This window comes from Haliotis asinina, chromosome 6, assembly GCF_037392515.1.
Source record: "Haliotis asinina isolate JCU_RB_2024 chromosome 6, JCU_Hal_asi_v2, whole genome shotgun sequence".
Classification (NCBI taxonomy): domain Eukaryota; kingdom Metazoa; phylum Mollusca; class Gastropoda; order Lepetellida; family Haliotidae; genus Haliotis; species Haliotis asinina.
In genome coordinates, this window is record NC_090285.1 from 46,582,825 (window position 1) to 46,604,867 (window position 22,043).

Below are 22,043 nucleotides of genomic sequence, written 5' to 3' on the forward strand. Positions count from 1 at the left end.
ATTCATTCGATGCCGAAGAGTCTCCTTGTGACACGTCTCCTTGTGACACTCAAACCGACTTTCCTCCAGTTGGTTGAAAAGACGGATAAGTCTGCATTCCCAGTGTGCAATTTCGCTATATTTCATTGACTCATAAAATAGACGCGATGTTTCAAAACAAAATTCATATATGCGTTTCTTTTTGGGTAGAGTACATTATGTCTCGTGAGAGTTACAGCGTGTCCTTCAGCAGTATGTTGACATGTTCCACAGTTATTTCTGTTACAACTGGACACAATAGGATTTAATACATTCAAAGGAATTTTTAAAAAGTAAATCTTGCTTTAGTAAGGATTTGATTTTGTCTTTTGCTTCTGTTATTTTTCTCTTTCTTACTTTTCTAGATTTCCAAATCAATGTTAAAATCTAGAAATGTACATTATACAATGATATTTTAGAAAGTGGTCAAATGTAACATACGATGTCATATTTGGGATTAAGCTGCTGACTTTGTGTGACTTTAGGTGCCTGACTCTAAGGGTGCGGATTCGAATCCCGGATGGGACTCCACCAAAAAAGTACTGAAAAACTGTGAAAACTAAAATGTTCCGATACATAAGATAGAAAAATATGTTGATTGTGATAGGAAGTCTATCACAGGCAAAACTCGAGCTCAATGTTTGTTTTATTGACGCCTATTTGTCTGCGTGCCTGTCTGCTAATGACAACATGCAGTGCACAACTTCACTCATGCACTTCACACATGACCCCATGCAATTTGAACTTAACACCTGTCAGGCTATACACTATAAACAAAACACACTACTTTCTGTCTCTGTCGCATTATGCAATTACACAGACAGGCAGATGGGATACTTGCACACATGGCATGTTATTATGTTCGTTGTTTGCAAACGAACTGCATCCATGACTGGATGAAGCGTAAAGTGCAAGTCCTGCTTTTCACCTGGACGAACGACAGTTTCCAGCCACGCAGTAGTTCACCATCTTAGTATTTGATAACTGGTTTCAACGCAAATACAGAGAGCATGTACTTACAAACCCCAGCATAACTCTTTGGTGTCAAGGGTGCTTCGTTCCGAGGGAAGTAAACCCAAGCACAAAATTTTGATTCGCGATTGCACGGTTATAATTTTGTTATTTTTTCACAGTCAGCAATGTACTAGTATATTATACGTCATGAATAAGTGATATAGAAGTACTAGATAGGTTTGATAAATGGTAAAAAATGTAAAATGTAAATGTAAAAAGATAAATATTTTATCACTGGTAGTTTAGATGGATTAATGCAATGGTTAGTGGCTGTTCCATCAAAAGGCGTTGAAGTATTGTAAAATTATTGTTCTCCTGAGAGGGTACGTAAGTCCCTAAGTATTCAAGGTAAATTTAAACCCACTACTAGTTTTAATTATGGTACATATGTTCTTTAAATTCAGGCTACATTATCTGAAATCTGATGGTTTGAGGTACTCTAATCCCCCATGGTTCCAAGTGTGGTGATCTACCTTCGGCTGCTGGCAATATATAACCTGCCTTTATATTGTGTTGCTACACATAGTTAACATATTTTAGAGTTCATTACTAGTTTTAAATGAAACTAGTTAATTTACTCTCCTTTGTTCAGGTAGTTTTATCATTGGCCTTAATGTATACTAAACTAATAACCTATCATCAGTCACCATAAGGCTGAAATGTTGCAGGAGTGACTTAAACTGTTAACTCACACACACACTTCAGTGACAAAAAAGAATCCCCAATCTGGAAAAAATATTCAGTTTCGGGAATCGAATGAGGTTCAAATATGGAAAAGTATGCTTCGGTTGTTTATGTATGTAAGATACCCGGGCTCACAAGGAGCACCTAGTACAATGAAGGGGGTAAGATAATGAATATTGACACTGTTCGTCATATTCCGAATCTGAAAAAAATATTCAGATTCGGGATTCAAAAGCCGAATCCCGAATGTGCAGAAACGGTCTTCCAATGAGAAGACTTGAGGTTCAAATATGGAAAACTGCAGCTTAGTTGTTTATGTTTTTAAGATACCCTCTCTGACATGGAGCTCCTAGTACATTAGAAGGGGTGAGATGTATTGACATTGTCCGTCATAATTCATACATACATACACACACACACACACACACACACACACACACACACACACTCACACACACACACACACTCACACACACACACACACACACACACACACACACACACACACACACACATACATACATACATACATACATACATACATACTTACATACATATATACATCCAGGAGTCGCCATGCTTCTTACTCATGACAATCAACGCCAAACCATACACCTAAAGAAAATCGATTTTTCACTATCCGGAGATAGTTTATCTGACTAAAAAAGAAAGTGCTCAGCGGTATCTCTTCAAGTGGGACAAGGGTACCTGCCATACTTGTCATAACTTAGGTACGCCACTAGCAATACACGTCGGGGTACTGGCAGATTGATTCGTACATGGATAATCAAGCATCTTAAAATATATTTAACATACATATTATTTCCCGTCCTAAGAAAGTTATTGATATCCATACTGATGGTGAATATGTAGAGGGTAATGTCCAAGTAACTCTCCATTCCTTAAACATAGTGGAGCCGAGGCCCCGGAAATGTCAAAATGACAAAATAAAGTCTTAAATTGAAACTAGTACACACCTGTCTATTCCGGAAAAGTAATGGAGCAAGCATAAAATGGAATGACGTCACAAATGTAATTGACCTACGGTTTTCTTTGGATCCTAAATGTCATTTCTGCGTGTTGTACTCCAGAGTGAAACTTCTCTTCTTAATGTATTAGGATGTATTTATAATGTTCGTTTAGAGGATGGCGTGTCTCATTCAACGAAATCAGCTGCATACGAGCTACAGTGCGTGGTTCGCCCGATTTTATTGTTTTTCTTATTAATCAGCAACGTACCGAGTATTGTTTAACGTCGCTTCCGGTGATGTATCTTACACTGTGACGACGTGGGACATCGGAAACGGGCTTCATAATTGTACACATTTCGGGAATTTAGATAAGAACCACGGAGAGAAAGACACAGGAGGGGAGTGGGGTATCCCAGTGGTTAAAGCGTTGGCTTGTCACACCCAAGACCCGGGTTCGAATCCCCACATGGGTACATTGTGTGAAGCCTATTTCCGATGTTCCTTGCTGTGATATTGCTGGATTATTGCTTAAAGCGGTGTAAAACCAACTGAGTCACAGGGGAAAAGTCACATATATCAGTGGGTTGTGGGTAAGCGTTGTTTAACTGTTCCTTAATCAAATAAATTGCTTGATTTATTATGTGTCCTTATTATAGTACTTACTGGATGGCTTCTAGTCAGTCGTACAGACCGTGAAGCAAATATATCCAACAAAGTCTAGTAAATGTGACAAGTCTAGATTTCCACAGCTTAAGAAAATCTCAGGGCCTCGTTTTATCATATTTTATATTTTGTTAACTATGGACTTTTTCCTGTGAAATGTGTTCATTTTAGAGACTAGTTCTTGCTCTATGTGTATGGGGTGGGTGAACAAAGAATTTGGATAGATCTCTGAAAGCTAGTAGAACCTTAAGGACTATATTCATTATCTATTTAAATAACAGAGTGCTGGGATATATTATTCAATTATAAATGTATGATTTATGACCATGATGATATTTTCATAATTTATTGACTTTAATAAAAATGGTTATTGTGACCTTTTTTCTGTGACGTTTTTTTCCCCGGCAAAGGTGTGACATTTTATCCGTGACCTTTTCCCTGTGCCTTTCTCTCCGATCACCACATATCACACCAAAAGAACTTACAGCTCAGATTTATATTTGTAACACTTATCGCATATTTGGATTTTGATATCTTTCTGTGATCCTTTCTTGATCCTCAAATATCGAAAATTAAGGTCATAATAATGTAATTAACAAATATTTATTTCTTGTTTCTCAAAACGTGCCAATATTTTATCTTCTTCAGTCATCGTGTTTGCCTCGCGGCATCCTAGATCGTGTGGATTTAAACACATAATGTATAAAATAATATGAATACAATATTACATAACTTAAAGACTAAATAGTGCTGAACTTGAAAAAAGAGTTAAATAGTCTTTTCTTAAAGTTATAAATTATGGATGCCGACGTCTGTAATTTGAGGAACAAGACGTTTTTCCTACTTCACATATCCCTACTTCATCTTCCTGTCAATGAAGGAATTGCAAACTGCTATATTTGTGTACATGAAACCGCCATAACAACAAATATGATAAGATAATGGAGGTGGACATTTAACAAAGGAAGCTAATCGTCCGCTGACCGGTAACACCAACGAACAATTAGAAGCAGGGCGGAAATCCTAGTGAGAGCAGTCCGGCAGATTATGGACAAAGCGACGGCAAGCGTGTTGTGTTAGCCGTGATTATGATGCGTGGCAGTAGAGGTCTAAATGAATGCATAGCTTTACTGATCCCCCTGAGTAGACATCCATTGTTATTTCACTACAATAACACTGATTAACAATAAAATATCTAATGAAGATGATTTACTGACAAACACGCGTATTATCTGAGATTTTGGTATTTGAGATAACAACATTGGAACATAAGTGCTGAATTACTTCATTTTCCAGAAACGCAATTTTGATCTACTCCAAGGCATACATGTTGTGTTCGAATCGTATTGTAATCTTTCTTATCGAGTTTAGAGATCAACTGAACTATTAACGAATGACGTATGTGTTTCAGTAGTACAGACCAACTGATCAATGTTCTATGGGCCCATTTGTCAAAAACAAAACCGCAAAAAAAACATGGAAAGTAAGTGTATACACGTCAGCAAGGTCACCGAACGGGTCAAAGACTCAAGGGTTGACGAAAGATGACATTCCACCTCAGTGCCTAAAAAGTTGATCTGCTAGACTCACGGAAGAAAACCGTCAACGTTTGGCACTTTTCCATAGAAGTTGACGGTGACGATGGCAATATTCATTTCATCAGAGATGACATTCTGAAATGCCATGCTTTATAAGGATGGAACGTTCTATTTTTATCCAACACATCGGTCACAAATTCAAGAAATTGGAACGTTTGGTACTATTAACAAGACGAATACATACGTACAAATCTTAAAGGGGTAAATTGCGGGAAGGAGGAGAGGGAGGGGGCACTTTCCTTGAATTGTCTCATGCCTGGTCATTTTCTAAATCAATATATAAAGTACATGAAATAAGAACATGTTAAACAGGTAACAGGGATGGATAGCGAAAAATCAAAATGAACGAATTTCTAGCTGATACTTCCTGGGTTTTTTTCACTGCGTATTTAGAATAACATTAGTAAAGACCAGAAACATATATGTCTTGGTCCCTTGTCCTTAAGTTACGTTGCACGTGTTATGTATCCTAGTCCATATGCAGTTGTTCCGCAGTTGTCCATCTCAATCTATTCTTGTACCCAAAGTCTGTTTGCTAAGCACACTTGTTACAAAACGTGTTATGACAGACCAGAGTGATAATGTTACGACAGGCGAGAGGAATAATGTTACGAAAGACCAGAATGAAAATGTTTCAAAAGATCAGAGGGATAATATACTAATACTTAATGTTACGACGTTACGATAATGTTACCAGAGTCTTACTGTTAACACAGACCAGATGGAAAACGTCAAATCAAAGGGAAAATGTCACGGAAAATCAGAGGCATAATGTGATGACAGACCAGAAGGATATTATTACTGCTGACCAGCAATCTTCTGACGTTAAGACAGACCAGGGGGGCGGGGGGTGGGGGGGTGGGGTGGGGGGGTGGGTGTGTGTGTGTGTGTGGGGGGGGGGGGGGTAATGTTTCAAGAGTAATGTTACAAGAGACACATGGAAATTGTTACCAGAAACGAAACGGATAATGTTACGACAGACCAGAAGGATAATGTTACGAAAGTCACAGGAAAACTGCTATGACAGATCAGAGGCCGTAGGGGTAATGTTACGACAGACACAGGGAAACTGTTGTGACAGGTCAGAGGGATAATGTTACGACAGACCAGAGGGATAATGTTACGACAGACCAGAGGGGTAATGTTACGACAGACCAGAGGGGTAATGTTACGACAGGCCAGAGGGGTAATGTTACGACAGACCAGAGGGGTAATGTTACGATAGCCCAGACCACATCATACTACTCCACTTTTCCAAGTGGTATTCTTTGTTCCCACGATGCACAGAATATGCCCCATCTATATTTCAACACGATTTATTCCACGATTTCCACACATTCATCATTCTTTTTATAGATTACCGTGTAATGTGGGACCAAAGTAAAATTGTGGCTTCAGTTGTCTACCGCTCTCGGGCAGGTGATTCTAACATTAGGTCCTTGTAGTCCCCTCGAGATAATTCTGTAAGCATTTTGTGTGCCAGAATGTTCTAAATATACGCTTACATATTTCACCACCCTTTCTGAATCTACAGGTGCGATATATTTTAAGTTTTGTTATACACCTCTGTTCATAAATCCTTCACACTTGAGACAGAATGAACCGGAATGCTGTCGGAATAAAATTTTCTGGAGATCCCTGGAAATTAGAAATGAACTTCAAAACGTCATAATATACTCCTAGTTGGGTCATTTCTTAGGTCAATGCCCGAATGTTTCGAACATGCTCGAAAACTTTCGAGGTACATTCGAAGTGGAAAAATATCGAACGGCTTATGAGGTGCATTCGAACTTCATTGTAAGCATCATTACTGCATTCTGAGCATTCATACTGCATTCGGACTGCATTTTGAGCATTCTGAATACATTCGAGGAAGACTAGACAACACATGCCACTTCCTAATCCTGTCAGAATGCCTCGAATGCGCCTCGATTAATTCGAAATGCATCCTGATTACTGCCTGAATTATCCTTCAAATGTATCGGTATGTTTCGACACAAGTTTGAATACAGCTCGAATATACCTTGAATACACATGGAATAAAGTCAGAACGTCCCGAATGCTCTTCAAATGACCCCTAACGTTATCAGAACGTCATCGCACGAAAACCTGCCCACCTGTCAATGAAACCAGTGATAACGTTTGGGAGTCGCATTCATATAAAGCTTGAAAAATTGTTTATCTTGACATTCTCTTCCGAATGCGGTTCAAATTTTGGAAATATTTCTTTCTGGGTGATTCTCCTTGAGTCCTGTCAGTTCGAAGTAGGTATAGCAAACCTAGGGTAGCATGAATTCACACATGTTAAGCCGCCATACAATGGACCATCCTCAGTCAGTGGATCAGCGAGATGAAGAGGTTCCACTGCGCAGGTAACATAGTGATGGAATTTCTATGATCACATTACTGAAAATCATGCGATAGCCGCAGGAGTCACCGAAAATTACCATGGTAACAATTTCGCCACTGCACAAACTATCGATCTGAAGCGGTATATCTTGTATAGTGCATTGCTACAGTACAAATACAAACAAATTGCCAACGACGTGTGTTATAAACATTTCGATGTTTGAGGACAAACGGAGGAGAAGATTTATGAGTGAAGACCCTCTTCATTTCAACCCACTGCGATTGAATGAATGCGATTCTTGTCTCATTTCATACGAAACAGAATATATTTAGCTATTAACATCAGCTGAATCTGTGAGTGTTCTGCACTATTATTCGATCTGTGTCATTTGTTACACATTTCTCCCACGTAATATTCACGGATCTGTGGGAGACAGGTATTGATTCAGGATTGGTCAAGCACAGATACTTTGTTCAATCAGTGAACACGTGTCTGCATGACGTCAGAATAAACTGTCTTGATCCAACAAGCAAGGAACTTCTCAGTGTATACTCTGCTCTTGCCATCTCTTGACGCCTTGTCGACAGAAGCAGAAGGTATGTCTGTTTGGGTTTTCTAAAAAAAATGTTTTTACATTTATTAATCGTACTACCTTTAGAGCGTGTTACTTCAGACACAGACAGTTTCATCGTGTTTGGCTGTTCTTCTCAAAACAGATCTCAGTTCCTAAAATTCAAGCTAAAGTGTATCTTATAATATAACTAAGTCGATTTTGTTTTGTGGAAGGATTTTGCTAAAAGATATCATATTAACTTGCAAAATCTTTCTCGAAGTTCCTTATAAGTCGGACATTTCAACAAAATATATACATTTTCTAAATCTGATACATGTATCCCCATATGTTATTAATCAAAAGAGTGTTTTGAAACGTCTGTGTTCTTACCTGTTTGTCAATGTTTAAGAAATACACTGATAAGATAATTGCCTCCAGGCTTAACATTTGCATATCAGTTGTGGAAAACAGTCAAACCATCCTGAATTAAATATTTGTAATAATGAGTGAGTTTAGCTTTACGTCACACTCAGCAATATTCCAGCTATATGGCGGGGGTCTGTAAATAATCGAATCCAGTCATCAACAACATGAGCATCGATCTGCGCAATTTTGAACAAATGACGTGTCAACCCAGGCAGTAAGCCTGACCACCCGATCCCGTCAGTCGCCTCTTACGACAAGCATGCTCAACTTTTGTGGCAAGCATGAGTTGCTGAAGACCTATTCTCCCTCGGATCTTCACGTGTGATCCTTATATGTAGTGTTAACACCTGTCGCTGTTTAAGTCATAGATTCACGTAGGTGTATTATCAATACACATTTCAGGGTACATCAGTTAATATGGTTAATCGGTTCATGTTGTAGCATACAGTAGAGTGTCCCAGCGGATGGACGAAAAATGAACTCAATTATTTTCAGTACTGCATGGGCGTGTGTTATAAGACACTGATTTACTTCTAAACTCGACAGAAGAATAAACAAGACTGTCATTTTCGAAACATTTTAAACATGAAATTATTTTGTGTTATGCATGCCGTCAAAGGCAAGAATTAATTAATGAATACTAATTACACATGGTACAGTTACAACTGTCAGTGAGGCTGTGTTTTCTATTCAGGAAAGGAATTTTATGACGCTTCATGAAGCGCCGAACGCCATTGGCATAAGCGTTAAAGATAAATGAAAACACGAAACCTTATGTGCACAAAGGACTGGCATTTCAAATCAGGGTGTATACATATACTTTCTGTCAAACGTTTATACTCACTAGTGTAAATATAGCAACTTACTTCAGGCAACGGTTTTAAACTAAATTTTGCTAAATATTTCATATTGTTAAAAGGTGCTGTTTACACATGATCATTTTTCAGTGTTTCCATGGAAACGATTCGGACTTAGTCTCAAAAGGCAGGGATGGGCTTTGTTTCTGGGACACAACTCGAAAACATCTTAATATCTTTCAGCAAAACTCGGCCGATATGTGAAGCAGACCTTAAAGTGGTGGCTCCTGCTATCTGCAGACTTATATCATTTTTGTTTTCTCGGGTTTCCATGGAAACGATTCGGATTTAGTCTCAGAATGGAGCGAAGGGCTTCGTTCCGGAGCACAGTTCGAAGGCTTCTTAATATATGTCAGTCAGTAACACTTGGTAGATATGTGATGCAGATACCAACGTGGTACCGGTGCCCTTTACTATTTACAGATTTTGGTGATTTATCATTTTTTTTGTTTCCATGGAAACGAAGTCTCAAAACGGGGGGATGGGTTTCGTGATTGTATTGAATAATACATGTAATAATATGTCTCCCTCCTCCTGCAAATGCAAAATGATTTTTAGTAGAGCGTTGGTAATTCCTGCAAGTGACATTAATTCATACCATTCACAACATGACTCGATCATGCAAATGGATTTTATTGTCTAATGATTTATTTCCTTGTTTTCAGTCCAGAAGATATCATGGCGACAAACGGCTCAAACATCCCACTTAACATGTATCGTATTTGTGGCAATAAAAGTCACTGCATTAACTCCGTCTATAACAACGCTAACTCCGAATATTTACAAAATGTAGTCTGCTCGGTGGCGTTCATGACTGTACTGATGGTGGTGGGAACACTGGGCAACGCCCTCGTCGTCGTGGTTTACGCTGTGAAGGGAACACAAAAGTCCGCCCATTTCGCTTACATGATCCTGGGTGGCCTCGACCTCTTTACGTGTTTATTCATCCACCCATATGTAATTTACAAGATGTTTCACCGCTTCAACCAAACATGGGTAATTGTCTGTAAAACGTTTGAATTCTTGATTCATTCCAACCTCTCCATTTCAAGTGGAATCTTGCTGGGTGTAGCCTTCGACAGGTACTTCGCAATGTGCCATCCTCTCCAATTCTACATGTCGTATAAACGAATGAGGATCATGACTGTCTTTGCGTTTGCGTTTGCTGGAGGAATGAGCGTCCCGATCCTTGAATTCTATGGCATGAGGAAAATCCCAATACCAGGATATGAAAATTCCGAAGTTGTTGGTTACAGCTGTGACTACAGCGATGCATATTCCGGATCAGTAGGGCAGTCAGTGTACGGCGGTGTCGTGATGATTACATTTTGTATCATAGTGATACTGATTGCAGTGCTATACATCATAGTTGGGTTGACAATTCACAAGCGCAAAAGGCGGGTGAGCCCTAGAGGAGACACCACTGGTATCAGAACAGTTGCCGGGGAGCTTGCTATGATCAATAAAAGAAACAGTATGTACCTGTCCTCGTTTGCTATCAAACTTTCGGTCAAGAGGAACCGCAGTGTTTCTGTCCAGTCAGCTGACACCAATATCACGGGTTCACCATCCCCAGGAACGTCATTTGTCAAGGACAAAACCACCTCGGGGCCGCCAGTCAACGACGTCAACGTTTCAAAGACCATTGCTAGCAGTCGAACTGGCTCAACCGGAAATACTTCTTTTAAAGCTGCCAAACTGTTTGCTCTTGTGACGGTAGTGTTCTTCTTCTCGTGGCTGCCATTCTGGGTGCTCAAGTTGGCAGACCTAATCAGTCCAGGTATAATACCAAAGGACACTCGATTCCAAATTGCCTTTTACAGTTTTCTTAACCATCTTTTCTACACTAACAGCGCTGCAAACCCCTTCATTTATGCCATCGCTAACCCAAAATTTCAAAACGATTGTAAACAGCTTTTTAAACGCTTCGGTCGCCCCTAACACTCTATGTGTCAAGGAGGAGGGGGGTGGGTAGCCTAGACCTGGGTTCGATTCCCCACATGGGCACAATGTGTGAAGGCCATTTCTGCTTTCCTCTTCCATGATTTTGCTGTAAAACTCACTCACTCACTATGCGTCGAGACATATGTGCATTATGTACATTGTACATATTTTATGTACATATTTGTACATTGATATGTTGTTTAACTAACCACCTAACTTCGTTAGCTACACGACGGCTTTCTGTTAATGAAGTCGGCCAGACAATATAGTGGTTACATGACGTGGGAATAGATCTAAACACTCGATATAGTGTGTCGACAATGTTGAAATAGTTTTAACACGGATGTTCATAATAAAAATGTTGCATAATAAAATCTGATGTTCATTAAATGGTCTTGTCTTACTTCTGCAACGCGAAGCTTGTAAGAACAAGCATACGTAGCTTTTCTAAAACGTCGTTAGGCTAGTAGCAGTGTATCACATTTTTCGAAAATAGAAGTTGTTCTTGCACAGAGTTTAAGTCGTGTCCTTGAATTATTGTTACGTGTCCCTTTTTCTAGCACCGTCGGTTAAAATCTTTGTTTTTACACCAGTAGGTTTTGATAGGAATCAGCAGATAGGTGAGCATCTATAAATTATACGTGATCAGAAATACCTGGTCACTGGTATTTATGGTATATAGGTTATTGCGATGTTTCAGTATGTCACGAACAAAATGTGTTTTGACAGAGAAAAGATGAAAAAAATCAAATTCTGTTCCTGCAGAGTTAGGTAGAATATATCCGTGTTTCCACGGGATTGCCAAGTCACGCACAACTAAAACAATGTTTGTATCGTGTTGTCTTTGGGTCATTGAAACATCGTAACCATGTTACAGATTTGTATTTTTCTCGTATTAAACATATATTCAACCCTACCTACCAAGATTAGTGGACATAATCGGACATACGTAATATGAACCCCAGGGGGTTGAGATTGATAATACAACATGCCATTGAGATTGACATCCAGTGATAAAGTGAAAAAGAAAGCGCCTTTGAGGAGCTTGGCTGGATATCGGCGTTATACAATTGTTAGTCTAATAACAATACGTTACATAATAACTTCTTACTCACTGCAAATCCGGGTAAAATATCTGAAGCTCATTCCGTGTTTCCGCCGCCATGGCAGTGCTTTAATATTGCTAAAAACGGCGTTAAACCCAACTCGCTCACTCACACTTACTCCAAAACTAAGTTAAGCAGCGAATCACGAATCCATGGAAAAAATATATATTGGACTCCTGGAAAATATTCTGTATTATCTGCAGTATACTGCATGCATTAGTGCACAAATACATGAAAAAAACGTGCACAAATACATGCTAAAAACGGCGTAAATCCCAATTCGCTCACTCATTCTCACTCAAATGACGTTCAGCAGCGAATCACGGGTCCTTGGGAAATATATACACCTGGAAATTAATCAAGCAACACCCCAATTTTTTCTATTGGAGCAACTTTGAAGTGTTCTGACAATCAAAATATGCCGGGTTGATATAGTTTGACACTTTTTTATTCAACAGACGATCTCTGACAAACAACTTAAAGGGAAAAAGTATCAAGTCTTTGCTTTATTGCAACGAAATCCAAATTCTTAAAACTGTCTTAAATTCATGAAAAAATGGACACAATTTACTATTCATCCACAGACGTTGTTGTCAGGTGTATTAACACAAATGTCACATGGAAAGAAAGAACAGTCATCTGAGAGTCTGCACACCGACTTTCATCAATATCTAGTGTGTCCTCCCTGCGCACGCACCACCGATTCCAGACGCCTCCTCATTCCTTGGATGATTCTCCGGATCTGATTCTGGGGGATCCTGTTCCACTCCTCATGCAGGGCAGCCGTCAATTCGTTGAGATTATGGACTGGTGGGTCTCTCTGCCTCACACGACGGCCAATAAAGTCCCACAAATGTTCAATGGGGTTGAGGTCAGGGCTCATGGCAGGCCATGGAATTCTGTCAATTGCATTTTGCCGCAAAAAATCATTTACAGCATGCGCCCTGTGAGGTCTAGCATTGTCGTCCATAAATATGGGTCTCGTTGCCAGAGGATGGTTCTCAAAATGAGGTACCACAGCCCTGTCAAGAACCTCCTGTTGGTAACGAACACCGTTAAGGTTGCCACGGATGGTAATGATATCCAACTTGCAGTTCATGGAAATGCACCCCCATACCATAACGGAACCTCCCCCAAAGGCCACAGTCTCCTGGATGTTCCGTGGAGCCATTGCTGTGTTCCTCTGCCTCCAGACCCGAGTACGACCGTCCACCATGTGCAGCAAGAACCGGCTCTCATCTGAGAAATGCACCTTCCTCCAAGAGGCAATGTTCCAGTGCAAACGGTCATTACACCAGGCCAGTCGGGCTGCCTTATGGGCTGGAGACAGTCTGGGTCGCTTGATTGGCCTCCTTGCCCGGTATCCTGCAGCTTTCAGACGATTCCGAACAGTCCTGTTCGAGATGGGTCTCCCTGGAAGCCACTCCTGTCTCAACCGAGAGCTCGAGTCGAAGGACCTGCGCCGTACAAGTCTCAGTAAAGCTCTGTCCTCCCGGACTGTGGTCTTCCTGGGTCTTCCTGGTCTAGGCAGGTCTTTAACTTCATTAGTGGCCCGGTATTTTTTCAAAAGTTTTGAAATTATGGAATGATGTCGTCCGATTTGAGTCCCGATTTGTCTTAGAGACATACCAGCATTCCTCATGCCGATTATTTGCCAACGAGTGGCCTCTGATAATTTCCTACGTGCCATGACATTGAAATGAATGAAAAACCGAATGCAATCGACAACCTGCGCTTGTAAACACCCCAGGGAAAAAGTGCATTTTTCGAAAGTTGAGGTTAAAGCAATGCACGTGCGCTGTGCAAGCTTCACGCGCGTCATATCAACCCATGAAAAGCTCATGCTGTATGTCAATACATCAAAATTGAATAATCAATCATCAAAATTACTTCGTTAAACTTTGTTAAGTTTTTATGTGTCTTTGAATTTGGTGTTGCTTAATTAATTTCCATATGTATAGATATATATTGGACATTGGAAATTATTCTGTAACAACTGCGGTATACTGCATGCACCAGTGCACAAGTACATGAAAATTGCATATCAACGCTGCTTTCTGTTCAGTCATTTCTATTTGCCAGGATCTGCTCATTTTGATAGCCTGTTAGCCAAATGCTAGCTGATTATGAACTGGGCCAGTACTCTACTGAACAGCAAAGGAAACACGACTCAAGTTTTTTGTGAAGTCTTTAAATAAAAGACATAAACATAAACGCTCACTTTTATGGGAAACTTGCGTTTCTTTTGTTGTTCAGTATATATTGTTAAAGCTAGCCGACTGGCTAGTTGAAACTGTCAGATAGAAAGAAATCTTAGTATTTTGTGTTTGCTTGATTTATATTGTTTCAAAGGGGCGACAATGGCTTACCATCTTCAACTACCAAACATCACACCAGTTCTGACCGATGCCCATGCGGTACTGATATTTTGATCTGGGCGAGCAACATTTGTACTTAACCACTGGCTTTTCAAAATTAATTACATACACTGTTTGGGTCGAGTATGCATACTGACTGCGATGCTTGGTTTATGGACAAACCAGCCTGAGTGTGTATTTCCAACATTAAGCTAACACGTCGTCACCAAACCACAGTCTTGTTTTGCGCTAGTTATTACTAAATTTCAACTAACAGTTTCGGATTTCTTGAAAATCAAACTGCATGTACGCTCATTTACCAATATTCCGAGTACAAAAAACACAAACATTTTGCAACATGGACGTTCAAATATTAATGCAAGCAGTGCTGTGTTATTTTAAGTGACTGTAATAATTTTGAGCAATGCTGTAATTGTGTTATACGATTTAAAAATAGGATATATTTTTAAAAAACATTGTCACAATCTTTGGTATTGTATAAATAGATTAACAGTGTAACAAGAACATGTGACTGAGATTTGCACTGGTCTTTGAACGTCAGATCGCGAACGAGTTTGTTTGAGGATTATCAGAACCAAACCAACTATAGTTACGTTTAAAATCGAACTCATCAGTTACTGTTGAATCAGGATCTATTCTTAAGACAATCCCGTATTCGAAGAGGCATACGCCTTAAAAGACGTCCGGTGTCAGCTTGGTTTATTCCATTCCTATTTTTCAACAGGGAAGCGCCGCGCCAGTTGTGTAGTCGGTGGTTGTTGACGATGTAGCACGTGCTACGAACTGCCCAGTGGCATGTCCGAGAATAGCATGTGAAGTATAAACCAGTCACAGTAGTCTCATCCCACACTCATACAGAAACACACCTACGATCGATCTGAACGGAACTGCAACGTTCATTCCGTTCACGCCACACCCTACTGCGACTGCCAAGGAACTCCAAAGGAAAGCTTGATTCACCCCAAAACGTAACATTTGCCCAGTGACGATTGGTCGAACGCTATCGGTTTTGAATCGATGACGTCTTGTTACATGCATGTAGATTTCATCTGTGTAGCGGCTTTCGATATCGTGATTTTAATTTGCTAATTACTGACAATGGAACACTAAGGGTTCATGTCACTATGCTCAGTCTTGTTTCAGCTTCCAGCAAGACAGTTTTACGTAGATGTTCCGTACGTTAGAAACCCTGCATGTAAATATACACCGTGTGATTGAGTGTTAAACACTATCTGAACGGCTTTCAGTATGGTTTTTACTGATGCGTTTCACCGTCAAGTTCGGATCATGTTCATATGCACATCACAAACATGTGCATGAACGAAATTCATAACACGTTGAAAACGTCATTCTAAGTCAATATACAATCATACAACAAGGTTCCAAAATAATATGACCTCAAAATGGTATATCGTGATGTTAAACATATCTTAGTTGTACATGTGATGGCATATATATATATATATATTATTTATAACGTGATTCAGATGAAGTTCTGAATCATCCTGTATCATTTCATCCGAGGCATCTATTGGTGTGCCACCTTTCAATTACAAAAACTGCTACGTACTCAACTGGCTCCACACCTTACTTTATCTTCCATAGTTCAAAGCCGAACATTACCATATGACCCAACGACATACCACTCTTGAAGTTGTTTGATCAGGGTGACAACATTCAAGGCCTCAGAAAATCTTTCAAGAGGTTTTGTGGTAGAAATTTCCAAATGTGATGCATCATTGGCAATGAGCCGATGAAATTCATTATTTTGACAACACCACACGTTCCCGAATTATTGCAGTTGAATAACTGACTAAACATAGCATATGTTTTATGGCGGTAGGAACCGGTTGGGCAGGATACGATCACTTTTTCGCGAACACCTGGTATCATCACTATTTCATTGTGATCCATAAACACATGTGTGTCATTGACTCGCGTGGTGGCAGTGGCTGGATTGTTTGTTACAGGTACGGGTGCCAGCTGACTAGACTTTGCATATGTTCATGACGGGAGCCTCTGGCGGGGCGGAGTACGACTACCTGGTGTTACACATGTCTTTGAAATCATAGCTAGTTTCGAAAATAGAAGTTGTTCTTGCACAGAGTTTAAGTTAGCATCATGTCCTTGAATTATTGTTATGTGTCCCTTTTTCTAGCACCATTGGTTAAAATCCAGTTTTGGATCTTATAATTGTTTTCCTTTCCTGCAGGGACAACATCCTGTCTGCAGAACGACCTTGACCTATGGGAGTAGTGGTCTGACGGTAAAGAGGACCTGTGACCAGTACAGAGAATGTCTGAGACAGGAGACAAAGAACATGGAGACATGTCAGCTGAATAACGTGTTAGACAAAACATTGACATGCAACTACTGTTGCCTTGGAGCCACGTGCAAAGGCGACGGTTATGGAGGTCAGTTAATTAACTGTATTCTTCACAGTTGTTAAAAGTCAAGCTGCGTAGTTTGTAATATTTGCATTTGCGTAGCTATTGTAAACGTAACTTTATTGAAAATGAATTTCGTATTATTTTAGCATGTAAATGTTATCAAAATCTGAGATGTTTGTATCTACTGCATAAATTCTATTCCAATCCCACCATTCAGAAGTTTAATATGCTCATGTCAATTGGCAATCCAGATATTGTGACAAACCTAGATATTTATATGCATAATGCAATGAAACTTTAAGATTCACTCCCATGTCAATAGTATTAGATTTCCTTTCGTGCATTTTATAAATTAACTTATTGTCTTTTGAACTGTATATGCACATATGTGCTGCTCTGAAATCCTGAAGACCCGTGAAGGTCCGGGGTAGATAGGCCTTTAGCAGAAGAGGCAACTAACGGGATCGGGTGGTCAGACTTGATTCTCATGCTGTTGCTCACTGGATTGTCTGGTCCAGACTCGATTATTTACAGACCTCCGCCATATAGCTGGAATATTGCTGAGTGCGGCGTAAAACTAAACTCACTCACTGAAATCCTGAAAAATAGTCTAGGCCTATGGCCTCTACCACAAAGATAATAATGATTGACTGATACGCTCACCTATTAAATACCTGATATGTTCACTATTTGATAAATAGAGTTAACGTCATGCCAGTCTATTTGGACAATACGTATTCAACGAGAAGCTGCCATGGGTGGAAAGAAGTAACAAATTCTAGATTTCCTCATCTGACTAATACTGACACTAAGGCAGCATGGCCATTACATATTTATCACCAGCTTTATTAATATGTTTGTGGGAGGTTGCGACAAAATTGACGCCAAACAGACTATTTGACTATTAGTTGCTTAGCAATCGCATTAAGTCAGCATGATTTCCGGATTTAATTTCATATTGTCTTTCCATAAAACACTTGTTTATGTGACATCATTGACGCCTCTCTAAACCGCTGACAGTTACGTCACAACGCCCATGAAATAACTACGTGTTTATGGAAATATCATTTCATAAACACGATGTCACGTTGAGTCAATAAAATCTGCCATAGTAGTGTTAGGTGACGGCTCCGACCATATTCACTGTCAAGATCCGGGTTAGAACTGATCTTCAGTACCCCATGCTTTCCGTAAGAGGCGACTAACGGAATTGGTGGTCAGACTCGCTGACTTGGTTACCACAATTGCGTAGATCGATACACATGCTGTTGATCGCTGGACTGTCTGGACCAGGCTCGATTATTTACATATCGCCGCCATACAGCTGAAATATAGCTAGAGGTGTTTTTAGGAGAATCAAACAATTGGCAGGTGAGGCTCAGTTGACAACTAGTGGAGGGGCACTGTTTAATGAGAGGTTACTATGGCTACTATTGTTAATGCGCTTCATATCTCCATTGTACTTCGTTTATCTAACTTTGTTTCAATGTTTTAATACAGGCCGATTGAAGGGGTATACTTTCTACCTCAAGTTCTCAACCACTGCTGTTAACTACACGTCTGAATTTGCCGACACAACGTCTGAGACGTACCGTAACATGGCAAGACGTGTAACAGAGGCGGTGAGTCAAGATTTATTCTAACACATGTGACGGTATTAATAAAAGTACCCAAGTCTGAAGTGATATTTATGTTTTTTTCACCTTTTCTGAGTTTGGTTTTGCGATTTTACCTGAACCATATCCATAGAGCAGTTTAGGCTTAAGATTTGGCAAATTCTGACTTAGGTCTTAAGACTGGGCAGGGGTGGCCTTAGCAAGGTGTTTTGACTTATGTCAGTAAACAGCATGACAGCCATAACGATTAGGCGTTGTTTATTTCACCAAAGAAGGCAAAGTCTCGTTGATTACAGCGACCGACCGACGGAGAGCCCACAACCACCCGTAACCACGCACCGGATGCCACACAAAAGTTCTTCGTGGCATTGAGGTGCTTTGCCACTTAGCAAAGTTCTGACTGAGTAGCTTTATGAATAGCAACTTAATTCTCACACTTAGCTAAGTCAGTTTTCAAAAACTTATGTTTTGACTTAGGAAAATCGTTTCTTTTTAAATACCGCCCCTGGTCTATATTCTCCAAGACGTACATACAATCGTATTGAAGTCAGGATTAACTCATTTTCTTTTATACGTATCTGTGTTGGTTCGGGAGCTGCTATTTTCCGTTACAGTCATTAGTGACCCTTTAAGCCTTCAAAATTTAAACGGGTACAGTGAGAAAAGACCTGACTGAAACTGCCCCTATGTTGTTGCTACAAAGTTTCAGCTTCTCGCTCCGTTCGCTGTGAATATAAACGTGATAATTGGGGTTTCTCAGCAATAGAAGCGGGAACGCTGATGCCTGAGGTGTGGGGCGTTGATGAAGCGAAGTGACTGGCTCGTTACCTCGACACCCCGTGGCCCCGGGTTCGATTTTCAACATAGATACAATTTCGAAGCCTATTTCTGGTGTCCTAGGCCGATGCATTGCTAGATTTGCTAAATGCTTGGTAAAAAATCCTACTCAGTCACTCTCACATTATTTGCTGCAAATACGATTGACTTCTTATTTTGGTTTGTTTGTAGGTGCTTCTTGGCGTTCTCTAACTGTGGAATGTATACTGAGGGAAAAAAAGGGGATCACATGAAAGCACAAGTGTTCCCTTATTTTTCCGTGTTTCCTCACCAGCTTTGTATTGCACTGATTCAAAGAAATATGAATGTGATATCCGTGCAGTGTGATGTATGTCCCTAGAGTTGAATACAAAGAAATGTGTGTCTGAATACCCTTGTTTTGTTACAGGTGAAAGGGGCTTTGGATGTGTTGGGCGTTTTCGAGCTATCTGAAATAACTTTCAGGTGAACAAATTTTGTCTTACGTTGTCAGTGAACTATATTGAAAAAGACAGCGATACTGTATGAAAGTAACGTTAATGCATCAACTGTATGTTAGAATTGGTCTTCAGTAACCCATGCTTGTCGTAACAGGCGACTGACTTGATCGGGTGGTCAGACTTGCTGATATGATTGACACATGTCCCAATCGCGTCCCAATTACATAGATCGATGTTGATCACTGGATTTTGCAACTTTGTCACTCATCTTAGAAACCTTTGGTTTCCAAGCTTTAAACTATTAAAGAGTAGAAAAGGACATTCCAGTTGCGGTGCATTGTGTTTTACATGGTGTTTAATATAATCATAAACTGATGCTCGCAAACAATAATTATTGGAATCTTAAATAGTCTACTTTCATAGCCGGCTGATTTCATTTGACCCGTGAAGATCCAGGTTGGAATGGACATTCAGTGACCCATGTTTGACTGAAGACGCGATTACCTGGTGATCAGGCTCGCTGACTAGGTTGACAAATGTTGTTGCATCCCAGTTCTGTAGATCCATGCTGAAGCTGTAGATCACTGGATTGTCTGGCCCAGAGTCGATTATTTACAGACCGCCGCCGTGTAGCTGGAATAGTACTAAGTGGGGCGTAAAACTAAACTCACTCACTCCAGTCAGCATGATGTTAAACAAGACGGGTTACTTTCTGTAAATACTTACCTACAAAATGTATCATTTTTTTTGTAAAAGTGTAGAAGCACTGTATCCTGCGTGTTTGGGTGAAATTAAAGAAAACACACGAAGTCAATACAATATTGGTTATGAAAAGTATGACACATAACGTGTATGTGTCGTTATTACATGCTTAATGTGTTTTTATTCTATTTTCTTCACCTAATCAGGGGCCCCAGTTTCATTATCTATTTCCGACTGAACTGCAACATGTTTATTCGTGTGAGTACCAACGATACAAGGAACGCCATTAAGCTTGCCCTTGATCAGGCGATCATGAAGACACCAGAGAGTCCGATCGGCCAACTTAACATCGCCTCCATTGATGTCAACCTTGACGGTAAGAGATATATGCCGGTGTAGTGGATGAGTGAGTATAGTTTTACGCCGCTTTTAGCAATATAACAGCAATTTCACAGCGGGAGACACTACAAATGGGCTTCGCACATTGTACCCATTTGGAGAATCGAACCCGGACTTTCGCAGTACCATGTGGGGAATCGAAGACAAACGGACGCTTTTTCACTAGACAGCCCCACCACCCCAGACTATGTAATGAGTCGAACCCAAAAATAAAGACGGAAATCATTCAGGACTTGTCCAGCGAGCAATGCTGGACAACAACAATATGTATGCAAAACACCCACGAATCCGTTGGTATATGACCAGATGGTGGCCACATGAATACGTGCAAACACCCAGCAACGTGCAGTGAGCTTGGACGACGTACTGTGACTATGAGTCCCAGTCCACCCAGCTATGAGTGGGTACCTTGTTACGATGAGAGAGAGCCTCAATAAACTCGGTGCGCCAAGTGGCAGCAAGAGTTCTGTACTCCCAAGGGAGTTGAGATTGAAATACGATGTGCTGTTGAGATTGACATCCAGTGATCGAGGGAAAACTACCAGCGCCTTGAGCATGCACTAGTCCGTGGATATGTGTGCTCTATAATTATCCTATATCTATATAAACTTTCCCAAATGTCTGTCTCGCACTCACTGAATTATATAAGTTTGCATCAGACCCAGCGCTTGGTGTTATCCAAAAGTCCTCGTTGGAGCAAGTCTATATTCTCAACAGTTTCTCACGGCTCTGAGCTAACCGAGTGGTTACTGTGTTCACTCGTCATGTCGAACACCCGAGTTAAATTCCCCAGATGGGTACAATGTGTGAAGCCCTTTTCCGTTTTTCGGGGGTTATTATATTGCTGGCCCATTTCTAAAAGCGGCGTAAAAGTAAATTCACTCACTCACTAAGTAGGTTCTGATGAGCACTTGAAAGATATCGTACAAATGAACGTTCTCGTTTACATATCACTTCAGATGACATGTACATAATAATTTATCTTACCTCACACATAAATGTCGTTTTCTGAGCGCTCATCTATTATTTCAATGTACCCCGCTTACAAGCAAGGAACATTTCAACGTACCAAATGGCAACTAATCCGGTACTTCGTGGTAGAGCTGACCCATGAAGGT

At 40.2% G+C, this 22,043-nt stretch overlaps 2 protein-coding genes across 4 annotated transcripts in view; both read left to right on the forward strand.

Annotated features, from left to right (window-relative positions):
- LOC137287072 (adhesion G-protein coupled receptor G6-like) overlaps positions 1 to 22,043 on the forward strand; it is an 89,854-nt gene that overhangs the window by 31,574 nt on the left and 36,237 nt on the right. For all 3 annotated transcript variants that reach the window (XM_067819189.1, XM_067819192.1, XM_067819190.1), the window contains exons 9-12: positions 16,775 to 16,976; positions 18,453 to 18,574; positions 19,794 to 19,849; positions 20,733 to 20,902. In XM_067819189.1, the coding sequence (XP_067675290.1) occupies positions 16,775 to 16,976; positions 18,453 to 18,574; positions 19,794 to 19,849; positions 20,733 to 20,902 (550 nt within the window). The remainder of the gene's footprint in view (positions 1 to 16,774; positions 16,977 to 18,452; positions 18,575 to 19,793; positions 19,850 to 20,732; positions 20,903 to 22,043) is intronic.
- Positions 9,843 to 11,406, forward strand: LOC137287074 (cholecystokinin receptor type A-like). Its single transcript, XM_067819194.1, has one exon. It carries the CDS (start codon positions 9,846 to 9,848, stop codon positions 11,073 to 11,075), a length of 1,230 nt encoding a protein of 409 aa, XP_067675295.1. The 5' UTR covers positions 9,843 to 9,845; the 3' UTR covers positions 11,076 to 11,406.

What these genes read in the sequence shown, in the direction of transcription:
- LOC137287074 (XM_067819194.1), top strand. Translation starts at nt 9,846, where the DNA reads ATGTATCGTATTTGTGGCAATAAAAGTCACTGCATTAACTCCGTCTAT.